Here is a 14311-nt window from a genome sequence, read left to right as displayed (position 1 = left end):
GGGCTCCTCTGGCCCCACTCCAGCAGGTCCCTGGCTCTGCTGTGCTGAGGACTCCAGAGCTGCCCCAGCACTGCAGGGGGGTCTCCCAGAGCTGGCAGAGGGGCAGGATCCCCTCCCTGCCCTGCTGCCCACCCTGCTGGGGGCTTCTGGGCTGTGAGTGCACAGTGCCAGCTCATAGAATCATTAGGGTTGGAAGAGACCTCTAAGAACATCAAGTCCAACCATCAGCCCAACACTACCGTGACCACTAAACCATGTCCTGAAGTGCCATGTCTGCTTTTTTTTTAACATCTCCACGTCCATCTTTTCACCCACCAGCAGCCCAAGTCCTCTGTAGGGCAGCTCTCTGCCCCTTCATCCCCCGGCCTGTGCTGATACCAGGGATTGTCCTGATGTGGGTGCAGGACCTTCCATTTCATCTTGTTCAGGTCCCTGTGGATGACAACCTGTCTCTCAGGCATGTCAGCTGCATTACTCAACTTGGTGTCATCTACAGACATGCTGAGGGTGCCCTTGATGCCACTGTGCCCTTGATGAAGATACTGAACAGCACTGGTCCCAGCCAGGGGACAGTGGGCCCTGAGTGCAGATACAGAAGTGCAGTTGTGGCTGGAGAGTCCTTGTAGTAGTGAAGATCCAGGCTCCAAGTGGATATTCTTGGCAAACTTGAAAATCCACAACTGAAAAGAAAATTTGCTCTTAAAAACCACCTTGAGTTTTTCATTTGAAGACACCTGTTTGAAAACATGGCAGATTAAGTAATGAATTTACTGATTTGAGAGACTCTTAACTTGTATTTCTAAAGAGGAAGTGATCTGTAGGTTACTTTTTACAGGAGGGGGAAAAGGGAGATGACAGCCTCCAGACCAGTAACACATTGCAGGTGAATCAATAAAGGCAGCTAAGAAAGACCCAAACAGGAAAAGTAAAGATTTAGCTTAACTTGATCTTGTTATAATGAGAGCACTTTGAAATTCCACATATATTATTGTGCTATCTTTATTAAATATTAAAAAACTAGTCAAACTCAAAGCCTATATGTTATCTAGGGCAAAGGCATGGGTTTTTTTTATAGGATGTGTTATGATGGAGAGTCGTGGCTGTAACCACAGTAAGTGAAGTTCAACACTGAAAATAATTGGTGTTTTTTTTTCCCCCTCCAGATTTGGGTTCTGATCAACGGACAAGGAGATGGAGAGTCGTGGCTGTAACCACAGTAAGTGAAGTTCAACACTGAAAATAATTGGTGTTTTTTTTTTTTCCCCTCTAGATTTGGGTTCTGATCAATGAACAAGGAGAAGAACCTGTCAGAAATGGCTGAGTTAACCAAGACAGAAGAGCAGGAAGTAGAGAAGAGTTTGGATGAAGAAGTGGAGAAGACACCTTGTACTTCAGAGGCAGGTTCGGGTGCTGGCTTGGAAGGAGATGGTTCAACTTCAGCTCCAGTGCACTCCACTGAAAGTGAAAAAGAGGCTGACAGTGGTGATCAGGGTGGCAGAGCAAAAAGGAAGAATTTAGAAGCTGAAGATGGCCCTCCTAAGAAAGCTGTGAGTATTGTGTATCTTCAAATCCTTGTTTCAAAGCTTTAACTCAAGAAAAGATTGAAAATATTGATGATAAACATATGAGAGGCAGCATTTAACACCAAATGTCAAAGTTTAACACCAAAAGTCAAAGTTTCTGGGTAGCTTCCGAGCAAAATAACAGGTGGAGAAGTGGTGTTGGGTTTAACAGAATAGGAAGAGGGCTAGTTATTAGATTGTTGGGAAAACTAATCTCAGCATGTGCTCAGTCTAATTCTGAGCCAGTTGTTCCATTGTCTAAGTGGCAGCACTTTGGTTTGCTGGCATCAGTCCAGGTCCCATGTCTTCAGTTCACAGGTTTTGTATGTTGTTATCCTGTGTCTTTGCTAGAGTTATCTGTGCATGGGAGGTTCTTCCATAAGATAATTCAATTTCCTCAATAAAGCATGGCATAATTTAGCAAATTCTACAAACTGCATCCTCTGTGATATCATTTCAGTATGAACAGATGCTTGTTTTTTGTGGTTGTTTTTTTTTTCTTAACACTGTGAGAGCAGTAGAAAATATTTGTCCCTTTAACTGGGATGGTGAAAAGGGTCATGTTTTATATGTTGTTGCTCTTAATTATGTGTTAGCTTGTAGAAATTTGTCTTGGCAGTGCTGGGTTTCTGGTTGGACTCGATGCTCTTAAAAGTCTCTTCCAACCAAAACAATTCTGTGATTCTAAACTGAGGCTGTAATATCTGTTGTGATCTAAGTTATCTAATAAATCATATCTAATCGTGACCTTTTGGGATATTGAAGTATAATTTGAAAATCTGGTTCTCTGTTCAGAATTTTTCCAGGATGTTAATTTGTGGCTGAGCAGTCTGGTAAAAGAGAGAGTGCCCTTTGTTGTGGTTGGAATGTTATTAACTTTTTAATAAGGTAATTGTGGGATAAAGAGCTACATTCATTTAGTGTGGCTTGAGGGTGTGGAGAGGTGAGTACACTGAACACCACTGCCAGTGTCCAGAGGATGTTTCTGGTGGCTCTTTGCAGCTGTGCTTGCAGCAGCTGTGCTTGTGGCTTGTGTGAAGATGTCCCCCACACTTGTCCACATCAGCTGTTGTAGTTGGCAGTGGCCATTCTGGGAGCCATCTGTCCTTTCCCTAAAAAAAGACTAGAAATGGTCAAAATGTTTGTTAGTATCGTCAGCCAGGTTGGGTAATAAGCAGATGATGGGTTCTTAGGGAATCCAGACAGGTATGTCTGTTCATTCTGGAGGTTACCAAAATGATATGAAGAGTTCATGAAGTACATTCAAGTCAGTCAAACCCTCTTCTCCCTGGAGGAGCTGCTGTTTGAACAGCAACATGTCAGGATGTTGACTTTTGTGCTCAGTTATTGGGAATGCTTTTCATGGTTCTGCAGGTTCATCCTGGCTGGGGCTTTGTAGCATGATTGTGGTTTTTTTTTTTACTAAGAATCCTGCATTCTAGTTTGTACTCTTACTTCAAACACTTTTGAGCCTCACAGAATTTGTGTTGGTTCTCCATGTTCTGTTATTTTGTGTTTTATTTATAATTCATTGGGCTATTTACAGTTAGGACCAAACCAGAGAAAATTCTCCAGCTGACTGTTATGACTTGACAATGTCTCCCATTTAATGCAGTACTCTTATTCCCTCACCATGATCTATTTAAAGCTCTGTCAGTGGGATCATCCACTTAGGGCTTTATGAGACACCAGCTAGTTGGCTAAATTGGATAAATTTTGGAAAATTTGGCAGTTTATTTACTTGTGTTAGATGTAAACGTTGAGTTTCTGAAACAGGATTTTTGAACAAGCTTAAAGGTCCTTGAGAAAGAACATTTCTTCAAGCCCAGGCTTAAGGGGAATGAAACTGATCCTTGGAGAGTGGTGAGAGGGATAGAGAACTGGAAGTTGTTTCTGTGAAGAAAAGATGCTGGGCATCCTCCATCAAAAATTACTTGGACATACTGAAAAAGGGCTTAAATTTTTAAGGGGTTTGTCTCTGTGATAACTCAAGACAGGAAGTGGTTTTATGTATACATAACGATGGTGTTTTTTGTAATACTACTTTGTTTACTTCCTTAAATCCTTCAAGTGAACACGTGTCTTTTGGTAAATGGAAAAGTGAAAAGAATTCACTGCTTGGGTCTCTTCTTTCCCTCATTTCTACAGCAGGAGACGGGTCACGGGCAAGCAGTAGCTGCACATTATAATGAGCTGCAAGAGGTGGGGCTGGAGAAGCGCAGCCAGTCCCGCATATTCTACCTCCGAAACTTCAATAACTGGACAAAGAGTGTCCTCATTGGTAAGCTTCCTCAGCTGGCTGCTTAGACTGTGGTGAAATGGAGCTGATTTTTGTATCAAAACCTAACTGTTTTTTTTCGCTTTCTGATGGTGGTTGTGGCACTTTGTCTCTTAATAGGTAGTAATGTTTTCAAGTGCAATAAAATGACTATATTTACTTTTACTTTGAAACTTTGTGATAGTATTTTATATTGCTGGAGTGCCAAATGTGTGCTAAGGTTTGAAAGATCAACTGACCTGAAAACTGGAAAAAGTTCATACTGGAAACTCTTCTTTTTCACAAGATTTTTAAAGAGAAAGGTACAGCTTTAAATCATAAAGAATCCACTTGTTCTTGTTAGATTTTGCATAAAATGCCAACATCGGTCTGAGCAGAAATATTTGAGACAGAGTGGAGATAGAGGAGGTAAGAAGACAGCAAGCAAGCAACTGGTGTCACAGCAAGGGCTAGGAGAGTGAGTGGAAAACTTGTGTGTTTCTGTAACGTGGCCACAAGGAAATGTTGTGGCTGATGCATTTAACTGGCTTCTACTCCTCTGTCAGACAACATTTTCCTTCCTCATAGTGGGAACAGTAAAGTTCTGAGATGCTTTAAAATTCTCAAACTCTGCTGGTCCTTCAGGCTTCTCTGGACAGTCCAAGTGGATGCAGAGGCCTGTGCATGGATTCTCTCTTTTTACTTTTCTAGGTGAATTTATAGACCGGGTACGACGGAAAAAGAACGATATAACTGTTCTGGATCTGGGCTGTGGCAAAGGTGGAGACCTACTGAAATGGAAAAAAGGCAGAATCAAAAAACTTGTCTGTACTGGTAAGAAGACACAATAACTTTCCAGAAAAAGTACATCAGTGTTTTAGGGGAAAACCAAGCACATCTCCAGTCCTTTATTGTTTCCTTTTTTTTTTTTAGTAAGCATAAAAATGTGATAATACAGGTTCTGTCAACATATCTCTTGTCTTTTAACCTGAAGACATCAACTTGATTGCCAGCATAAATATAAGAACCATTGATTTTCTGTGTAGTTATCTTTCAGTTCAACTCGTAAATAAAAAACTAATATCACTAAAGAAACACACAAGTGCCTCAGATTGTCTTAGGGAAAATATAGCACCAGAAAAAAGCATTGTATGTTTTGTGTTTGATGTTTTTTCTCCCACATCTTATCTCCTGTAGTATTTTTAACTGTTCTGAAAACACACAAGAGAAGAGTTACATTTAAAAACCTAATAAACCCCACAGTGTTGTGACAAAAAATGGTCTTGGGTTTTGCAACCAACTGAAGATTTTTCAGACTCAGAAAGTGGAAGAGTTGAAAGCTGATTTAAAAATCTTTCATTTAAATAGTTTGCCTAGATGTTGGGAGGGAGATAACATCTTCCCTTTTCCCCAAAAACATCCCAAGGATAGTGAAAGGAAGTATTACTTTACTTCAAATTTGAATTGGATACTAAAAATTCATAAAATTACACTAATGGAAATTATTCTGGGTATTCTACACTTACAGTTCTTTCTTGCATTTTCAGTTGGCAGTTCAGTTACAGTTCATTATTTACAAAGTTCTTGTATAAATTTATTGCATTTGGTTAGTTTCAAAATTTGTGCAAGCTGTCATTACTCAGTGAAACTCGATGCCTGAGAGAGGAACTGTCTGAAAAAGAAAATTTAAAAAAATTTCCCATGATGCAAATTATCAGCATATATCAGAAATAATTGCATTTGAACCTCTTGTGTATGTGTAGGGAGGTGAGGAGCTTTCAGTAGTGTTTGAGAATCACCAGCAGCTGAACTGTTTTAGTTAATGAGTATCAGACACCTAATGCCAACAACACTTTGTGACAATCCCCTAGTACCCATCACTTGCAAGTTTTGGAAGTTTGCATTCTTAGGGATGAAAGCTTTTGGAAATCTTCAGCTTCCAACTTCCCTTTTGAAGTAAAGACTGAAAATAACAAAGAGTTATAATCCCAAACACTTCCTACAAATTAAATTCCTTCTCTACAAATTGGGCAGAAACGGTTTAACTGAATGGCAGCTTTTATCCCTGCCATGAGGGGTCTGCTGCATGCCAGTGATTGTGCCAGTAATCCTTGCAGTTTTCTGGTCTGGGGAGCAGTTTGCAGACTGTTTCACATTCTCTCTCCACATGCAGATATTGCTGACATCTCAGTGCAGCAGTGCAAGCAGAGGTATGAAGACATGAAAGCTCGATGTCGTTACAACGAGCATATTTTTGATGCAGAATTTATACAAGCAGATAGTACCAAGGTATGCCTCTAGGCTTTGTAATATTTTGGAGATGTAATGTTCTGTTAAGCAAGTATGGGTAGTGCTGGTAGTGCTGAAATGCTTTGGGTGTATGTATTTTTAAGATCAGATTGTTGTACTGTCGGGAGAATCAGCCGTGTGGGTTGCTGAGAAGGTGTGTGAGTTGTAGTTAGAAGGGTTTTGTTACTGTTTCACAATCTTTAACCTGAATGTCTTTTTTGGATAATAAATCTGATGCTTTATAAGGGGAAGGGAAAGACTCCTTACCTCTGGAGTTCTGGGAGCCAGCATAGGAGGTTGGAAAGGGTCTAGAGAACAAGCTGCCTGAGAAGTGGCTGAGGGAACTGGAGTTGTTCAGTCTGGAGACAAGGAGGCTCAGGGGAGACCTTGCTCTCTACAGCTCCCTGAGAGGTGGTTGGGGTGAGGTGGAGGTCAGTCTCTTCTCCCTTGTAAGAATCAATAGGACAAGGGGAAACAGCCTCAAGTTTCCCCAGGGGAGCTTTTGGTTGGACATTAGGAAAAATTTCTTCCCCAAAAGGGTTGTCAAGCACAATTCTTGTTTGCCTCTCCTTCTGAGGAATACAGTCTGTTGCAGTCCCAGATCATCTCTTTCAGCTCAAAATTACTGTCAGGGGAGAGAGGAGAGAACCTTGGCCAGGAAGAAAAGGAGTATTTTCATGTTGCTGTTACAGCTCAGTCATGTGTTTTCTGTTGCACACTCTGTGCTGTCTGTCCATGCCCAAAATGTGGAGGGGGTTAAACAAGCAGACAAACCCTGATGGGTTTCCAGGGATCCCAGTTCTTCCCAGGTACTGCTCAGTCTGGGGTGGGGAGGAATATGTGTGAGAATACAGACAGGTACAACCCCTCCTGTCAGTTATGTGTTTAACAGGTCGGTTGTCATTGCAGAGACTCAATAAACTGAAATTAACCTTTTTCAGCTTTTATTGTTGAATGTGTGAAGGGATGAGAGCAGAAAGGAGAAACCTCAAAGCGTTGCGGGAGCGGCACGTTTGTCGGAAGGTTTAAGTGAGTCCTACTTGTTTCTGTAGCTTCTGTTCCATTTGTTTTTCTTTTTGATCTATTCCAGGATCTCTTGTCTTCCAAATACAACGATCCAGATATGCTCTTTGACATCTGCAGCTGTCAGTTTGTTTACCATTACTCCTTTGAGACCTACGAGCAGGCTGACATGATGCTTAAGAACGCCTGTGGGAACCTCTCTCCTGGAGGGTATTTCATTGGCACAACTCCAAACAGCTTTGAACTTGTGTAAGTATTTTATACTGTACGAGCCTGTCGAAAGTCTGCAGAGAGCTGTTAAGTGATCATTGTTCTCACAGAGCTCTGGTTTAGTGTTTGGAAACAAAAGCAAGTTTTTTTGTAACGATTTTGGATTCTAGTCGGGAAGATTTCACTCATGAACTTGATTCAAACTGGTGAATCTGTGCTAACCCTTGTCTCTTGCATCCATAGTTCTTCTGGTCTGGTGTATAGATCTTCACACATGAACCCTCTGTAGTCATTTAGCAGTGGCAAAACAGCCACAGCCTGGGGAGTAACTGTCAGGGCTTTGCTGTGGCTGTTCCAAGAAGCCTGGCTTGTCCATGTACATGTGTCTGGGCTAAAGGTTCATTTTCTAGATTCTTTTAGTCCTTGGTATGTTGTACAGGAATGATAAAATTTCAGGCCTCTTATGCACAGTTGCTTTCTCTGCCTGTCAGATTAAAACCTGCTCAATTAATGTCTGTTTGTATCTCACTTTGTAGGAAACGACTTGAAGCTTCAGAAACAAATTCATTTGGGAATGAGGTGTACAGTGTAAAATTTGAAAAGAAGGGAGAATATCCCTTGTTTGGCTGCAAGTATGATTTCCACTTGGAAGAAGTGGTTGATGTCCCTGAGTTCTTGGTTTACTTTCCATTACTGGAAGAGTAAGTTAAGTTTTGAATTCATTGTGCAGTGAGAGCTTTGAAACATAATAAGCATTTGTTTAGTTTGTGTGTCATTGCAGAATACTTAAAAAAAAAATGTTTTTTGGCTTTCTTACTGTATTTTTCAGTTTTTCATTTTTGTTGTTGCACCAAGTGCAGAGGTTTCTTGCATTTCCATCCATAACTGATCTGTCCATTGCATTCAGTTGAAGGTGCTCTGGTCAGAAGCTGTGGAGACTTAAATTAGTTCTCACAGGAGAATCTGATAAATTGGATCTCTCAGCAAACCTTTAGTGCTGTCAACTTTTTCCTCTTCAGTCTTTTGCAGGGATTTCATTCTACCTTTCTTTAGTCCTTCAGCAAGCCTTCTTGTATATCTTCATCACAGTTCCTCTTTCCTGTCTTCTCCAACTTTATTGGGATGTTTGTAGGATTTATCCTATACCTTTTTTTTTCCTTCTTGTGACTTATTTTTTCTTCCTACAATTTATTTTTTCTTCCTCTAAATCTTCACCTGTGAGCATACATCTTGCTATCACCTCCATGGATTCAGATTTACCTTTCCCATCCTGTCTCTGGAGGTTCAGACAAATGTTTCCATGTTGGGATTTTTCCTGCCAGTGAAGCTCAATGTGGTTGTTAAACAATATTAATTCCCTTTAAACCTGTATATTTTGGCACAATTCACTGGTAGTACTCTGTGAAAAATACCAGCCTCTGTCAGTGAGACCTGTAAATTCAGCCTTGCAGGACCACAGTGTCTACTAATAATTGACATGTAAGGCACTAAATCTAGTAGAAAGAAGTTCTCTAGATATATCCATAATATCTGATGTGACACAGTGATGACACTGCAGGGAATACAGTGTAGTCTGTCTGGAAGGGCAAATGGAACTTCATTTTGTGTGTTGGGAGAAGAGATTTTTCTTCTTGAAAAGTCTGTTAATTACTTCTGTGTAGATTTTTTTTTTGTCCTAATTAAAAAAAAAAAAAAAGTACAGTTTCTGGTGCTAGTGAAGTTTTTTTCATCTAAATGTCTTTACTAAAAAAACATTCTATAAAGAGTGTAACCCTGGTGAGTACCATAAGGTGTCACTGTGGCTTAAAAGTGTTCCTTTGACAAGAAAACTACAATAATTTTGTAGCTTCCCTAATTAAGCTTATTACTTTGACAGAATGGCAAAGAAGCATGGTATGAAATTAGTCTTCAAAATGACATTTCGGGAATTCTACGAAGAAAAAATCAAGAACTATGAGCATAAAATGCTGTTGAGGAGAATGCAGGCCTTGGAGGTAAATATGGAGTTAGCTTGTTTCATTCAAATAGCATTTTACATCTTGTTAATTATTTGTGCAAGAACTGAAATGCCTGTCGTGAGCATTGTGCAACTGATTAAGGGCTATCAGTGGAAAACTGAACTCCTGTGGTTGAAATGCAGCTGTGGTGGGTTGACCTTGACTGGCTGCCAGACACCCACCAAACTGCTCCCTTGTTCCCTCTTCCCAACAGGATGAGGGGAGAAGATAAGAAAATACCTTGTGTATCAAGATAAAGACAGGGAGATGATTGCTTAGCAGTTAATGTCAAAGGCAAAACAGACTAAACTTGGAGAAGGTTAATTTAATTTATTACCAATTTAGAAAAAAAAAGGAGAGGCAAAGACAAACCTAAAAACACCTTCACCCCACCCACTCCTGGTTTCCAGGCTCAACTTCACTTCTTCACTCCTGACCCTTGTACATCCTCTCCCCACAGTGCAGGAGGGTGGGGAATGCAGGTTGTCATCAGTCCCCAACACTGTCTCTGCCTCTCCTATTCACACCTCTCCCCTGCTCCAGCCTGGGCTTCTCCAGTGGGATATTGTCCTTCACAAACTGCTCCAGTGTGCCTTCTCTCCATGGGGTCCCTCAGGAACAGACTGCTCCAGCATGGGTTGGTTCAGCTCCTGCCAGAAAGCTAGTTCCTTGTTGGGCTCCTCTTCACAGGCCACAGCTCCTGCCAGGAGCTTGCTTCTGTGTGGGCTCTCCACAGGCAGCAGCTTCCTTCAGGACATGCCCACCAGCACTAGCATGTGCATCAGCACCCAGCAGAGTGATTCAGTTTTGTAGATAAAATTCATTGCAGATAAAATTCCATTTCTTCCTGAGCAGAGAGAGCCTGAAAGCTGGATCTTTGTCTGAGGAATATCAATGGAAAAGACAGAAAGTAATCTTTGCAGGAATGAAATGACAGGCTGTTTGTAGAAGAAAATGGTATTTAACTGTAGCTGAGCTTATGGCTTTGCCCAATGTTTTTGCTTTTTTTTTTATTCCCAAGCTCCTATCCTGAATGACTTCAGCACCTTCAGTGAAGCTTTTCAGTGCCATCTCTGAGGTTTTGATTCTACTCACAGTTTCCTGTGCTTTTCTCCTCCCTCAAACAGTAAAACTTTTCTGTGTCAAACTATCAAGTCAAGTATCTGGTTTTGGAGACTTAAGGATAAAAGTTAATTTATAAAGCCTTGGTGTTGGATTTTCTGTGAGGTAGGGAATATCAGACCTGATCTTGTAGGTTCTGTAAAGGAGAGATGGAAATTTAAGGTCCTCTTAATAATTACTAACTTCCATTCTGACTTGGGTTGTAACAAACCTTTTCTTTTTTCTGTGTTTTCCAGCCATATTCTACATTTGGTGATTCCAGGCTTGTTTCTGATAAACCTGATGATTATGACCATGCAAAAGAGTTCATCAAAGATGGCAAAGCAAAGTTACCTTTGGTAAGTTCCTTCTTACTTCACTAGGGCAAATGGTGTCTAAAATTCAGGTCCTGATCTTTTGGATGTGTGGTGCAACCACTTCAACCACAATGAAGTTGGTATCATTGTCCTGTGCATGTGAAACACTGCAGAGCTGCAGGGTTGAGGAGCTCACCCAAGCTGTAACTCATGCTCAGAGAATCAAATTCACTTAATTTGGGTAGCTATTAGCAAATTTCTAGCAATGCAAAAGGCAAATGATATTTTGCTATCTTCCTTGGCAGCTGTTCTGACATAACTCTTGTAACTTTGAGGAATTTTCATACATTTTTGGATCTTCACACTGCCAATTTAAGGCTTTAGTTTTCTTCCTTTGATCCTGTAACAGGAGAGTTGAAAACTTTCTTCATAATCTTGTAGGTATTTAAAATCTCAAAGGCGGTTTTTCTGTTGCCTTTTTGGATGATGAAGATGCAGCTCCACTTTTTTTTTAACAGAGCTCCTAGAAGCTCCTAGAATTGGACTAGTCCTATGTGCATAAAATGAAATCCATGTATTTCCACCCTTGATTTTATTAAATATGATATTCTGTTCACATTCTGGGATCCAGAGAAACTTCCTTTGTGATGATTATAACCTTACCTTGTACAAAACTTAGTCTGCTCTCCTGTCACACATTTTTCTGCATTTCTGCTGGTTTGGCAGCTTGATTTATGACTTCAGAAATAAAAGAACACTGAACCATCTTTAATGTGGGTCATATCAGATGTTAGATCAGCAAGTTAAATATGTTTTTTTCTGCTTTTAGTCCTGTCTTCTAATACACGTGGTACCTTTATTTTCAGCAAGAGATTTTTTTCTGATAAAGTTTTATCCTTATTCCTCCTCCTGGCAGTACATGATAATGTTGGAGTTGTCTGCAGGTCTTTCAGGCTGAACTTTAGCTCTTTTCAATGTGTTGAGGTTCTCTGATAATAAAGAATCAAAATTAGAGACTAGTTAAAGATTGTAGTTTTAGTAAGATCCTATGCAGTTACCAATAGATGACATCCTATTTCATTGTTATAGGTACAGCACGAGGCTGGTCAACTTGAAACTTTTCTGCTTGTTTTTTTCAGTTTTTAATCATTGGTTTATCTGCCATTTACATTTTGAATTCTTGAAGATTTATTCCTTTTCCTGTATATGTAGAAATTCTACATCAAGAGGGAAAAGAAACTTGCTCTCTGTATCTGAGATCTAAAATTTTAAAAAGAAAAGTGCTTCTTTTAAGAAGTAAGTTTAAGAATGTGAGGGCCATCAAGTGAGACCAAAGATCTTTTGGCAGGTGCTGTGTCACCTGGTAAAGAAGAAATCTGCTGGAACAAGCCTTTAATTCACTGGTGTTCTAGAAGATGAATCAGTTGGTCAGGATTGGTCAGAGGTGGCATATGGGCTAAATCACGTCCCCAGTTTTGGGGGGCTGCAGGAAGGTGTTAGGGGGAGGCAGGCACTGTCTGTGGGGAAGGTGGCATCACCATGACAGGGCTTCTTCTTGACTTCTTCTGCACAAGACCTGGGCATCTGGGGCTGGAGAGCAGCCTGAGGCAGGTCACGTCACAGGGACGTGTGGCAGTGGCACCCAGGACACTGCTCTGCAGAGGTGTCCAGACAACAGACCAGTGGCCCATCCTCCCACACCTCTAGCTCAGGTGTGTTACACCTCCCTACCATCCTCTTTACTGGAATAGTAAGTACCTGTGGTCTGCAGTTCTGCTCTTCTCACCCCTAAATACCCAGCCAGTGGGGGTGGTTAGAACTTGGTCTGTGAAAGCTTGATTACCCACAGTTAAATTGGTGATTTATTGTGTCCTCACTTTTTGTTGAAACTGGTTTTGTTTGGTTTTTTTGTCCCCTTCTAGGGAACCTTGAGTAAATCTGAATGGGAAGCAACAAGTGAGTATTGTTTTTTTTTTGCAATACAACCTTTATAAAAGTTTAAAGGAGAATGAGGGAAAAGCATGAGATTTAAAATTACAAGCACAATTATTTCCTGTTTTCATATTCCTTTAAACTTATTTAATACTTGCTATCCTTATTGTAGCTTTTCAGTACTTAAGAGAGGCATAGAAGAAAGATGGAGACAATCTTTTCAGCAGGGCCTGTTGCAACAGGACAAGGGGTGATGGTTTTAAACTCAAAGAGGGGAGATTTAAAATAGATGGAAGGAAGAAAGTTTTATGCTGAGGGTGGTGAGCCCCTGGCCCAGGTTGCCCAGAGAGGTGGCAGAAGCCCCATCCCTGGAACCATCCCAGGTGAGGTTGGATGTGGCTCTGAGCAACCTGCTCTGGTTGGGGATGTCCCTGCTCAGTGCAGGGGGGTTGGACTGGTTGGCCTTTAAAGATCCCTTCCACCCAAAACCATTCAATGATTCCATGAAATATTGCAAGATCTCATTATTTGTTTTATTCAAATGCCTGGAAGCAATGAAAGCATGGATGGTGAAGAGGTATTTGAATGCTTTATAAAGGGAGGAGGAGAAAGGCAGTGCCTCAAACTCGTAGTAGTTTGTGGCTTCCATTCATGTTTCAGTAGCACTGTTGACTGAAGTTAATGTTGCATTAACTGTATCAGCAGTATTGAAAATATTTTGGTTTTGTGCATTCTTGGCTCTTGTGAAAACATGTCTGAAACATGCTGGAGTTGAATGCCACAGTTGCTGGTTGGGAAACCATACTTTTTTTAGAATTTCAGTAATCTGCTAACAGGGTGTTTGGGCAGAGTATCAACCTGTTCACATTTTGAAAACAGAACCAAGTTGCAGAAGAAGCCAAAACTTTAAATACTCCCCTTTTCTTTTGTAGGTATTTACTTGGTGTTTGCATTTGAGAAGCAACTGTGAAACTTCACATACTGGATGCAGCAAGAAGAGATCATGTCCATGTGCAAGTTGGAATGGTCAGAAAACCATTGTGGCAACTATTTTTTTATTTTTTATTTTTTAGTTCTCAGAAGCGTGCAGGACACTACCAAAAACTAGAGCAAGCTCATGACTCTGAGTTACATTGCCTGTCTGTGACAGATGGACTTGTGTGTGTGTGTATATATAAGAAAGATCCTGAACCAGTCTTTTTAAGCATTTCTAAGCAATCTGCATGCTCTCAAAACTCACGTTGGAACTTGACACCACTTTAGGTTAGAAACCAATGTTTTGCCTGTAGGTTTGTGGTTAGAAGCCTGACCCTGCACTTCCCAAAACTGATGGGAAAATAAATAGCTGTCAACTTTGATGGTGCAGAATGAGGGCCTGAATATTGTACTGCAGAGCTCAGGTAATTCAGCATGAAATACATGCAGGCACAGAGGGTATGTCTACACTGCATGCAGAGCTAGGTGAGAAATGAAACCCTGGGTCAGTGGAGTGCCCCTTGTGCTGTGCTTAAGCCTGCAGTGTAAACCTACCTTACTGGGATAAACCTACCTTAGGGGTGTAGTTTACCTGGTAAAGTCCCATGATGTTCTTCTTTTTTTTGTGCTTGCTCACATGTAGTGTCA

The 14311-nt window shown here is 40.8% G+C and overlaps 1 protein-coding gene across 1 annotated transcript; it reads left to right on the top strand.

Annotated features, from left to right (window-relative positions):
* The first annotated feature begins 1313 nt into the window (after positions 1-1313).
* On the top strand, positions 1314-14093 carry RNMT (RNA (guanine-7-) methyltransferase). The gene is made up of 11 exons (XM_008942238.1): positions 1314-1547; positions 2660-2665; positions 3714-3843; positions 4531-4653; positions 5993-6108; positions 7199-7380; positions 7878-8042; positions 9218-9335; positions 10697-10798; positions 12679-12712; positions 13621-14093. The coding sequence occupies exons 1-11, from the start codon at positions 1314-1316 to the stop codon at positions 13656-13658; spliced, it is 1248 nt and encodes a 415-aa protein (XP_008940486.1). The 3' UTR covers positions 13659-14093.
* Positions 14094-14311: the final 218 nt, after the last annotated feature.

This window comes from Merops nubicus, unplaced genomic scaffold (genome assembly GCF_000691845.1).
Source record: "Merops nubicus isolate BGI_N331 unplaced genomic scaffold, ASM69184v1 scaffold14476, whole genome shotgun sequence".
Lineage (NCBI taxonomy): Eukaryota > Metazoa > Chordata > Aves > Coraciiformes > Meropidae > Merops > Merops nubicus.
Note: the sequence above shows the minus strand (reverse complement) of the source record. Positions and strands in the feature narration are given on the sequence as shown.

Bases quoted from the DNA above. Each gene is read 5' to 3' on its own strand.
- RNMT (XM_008942238.1), top strand. From the start codon at position 1,314: ATGGCTGAGTTAACCAAGACAGAAGAGCAGGAAGTAGAGAAGAGTTTG. The intron at 4,654-5,992 runs GTAAGAAGACAC...CTCCACATGCAG, and splicing joins CAAAAAACTTGTCTGTACTG to ATATTGCTGACATCTCAGTG. The intron at 7,381-7,877 runs GTAAGTATTTTA...CTCACTTTGTAG, and splicing joins CCAAACAGCTTTGAACTTGT to GAAACGACTTGAAGCTTCAG.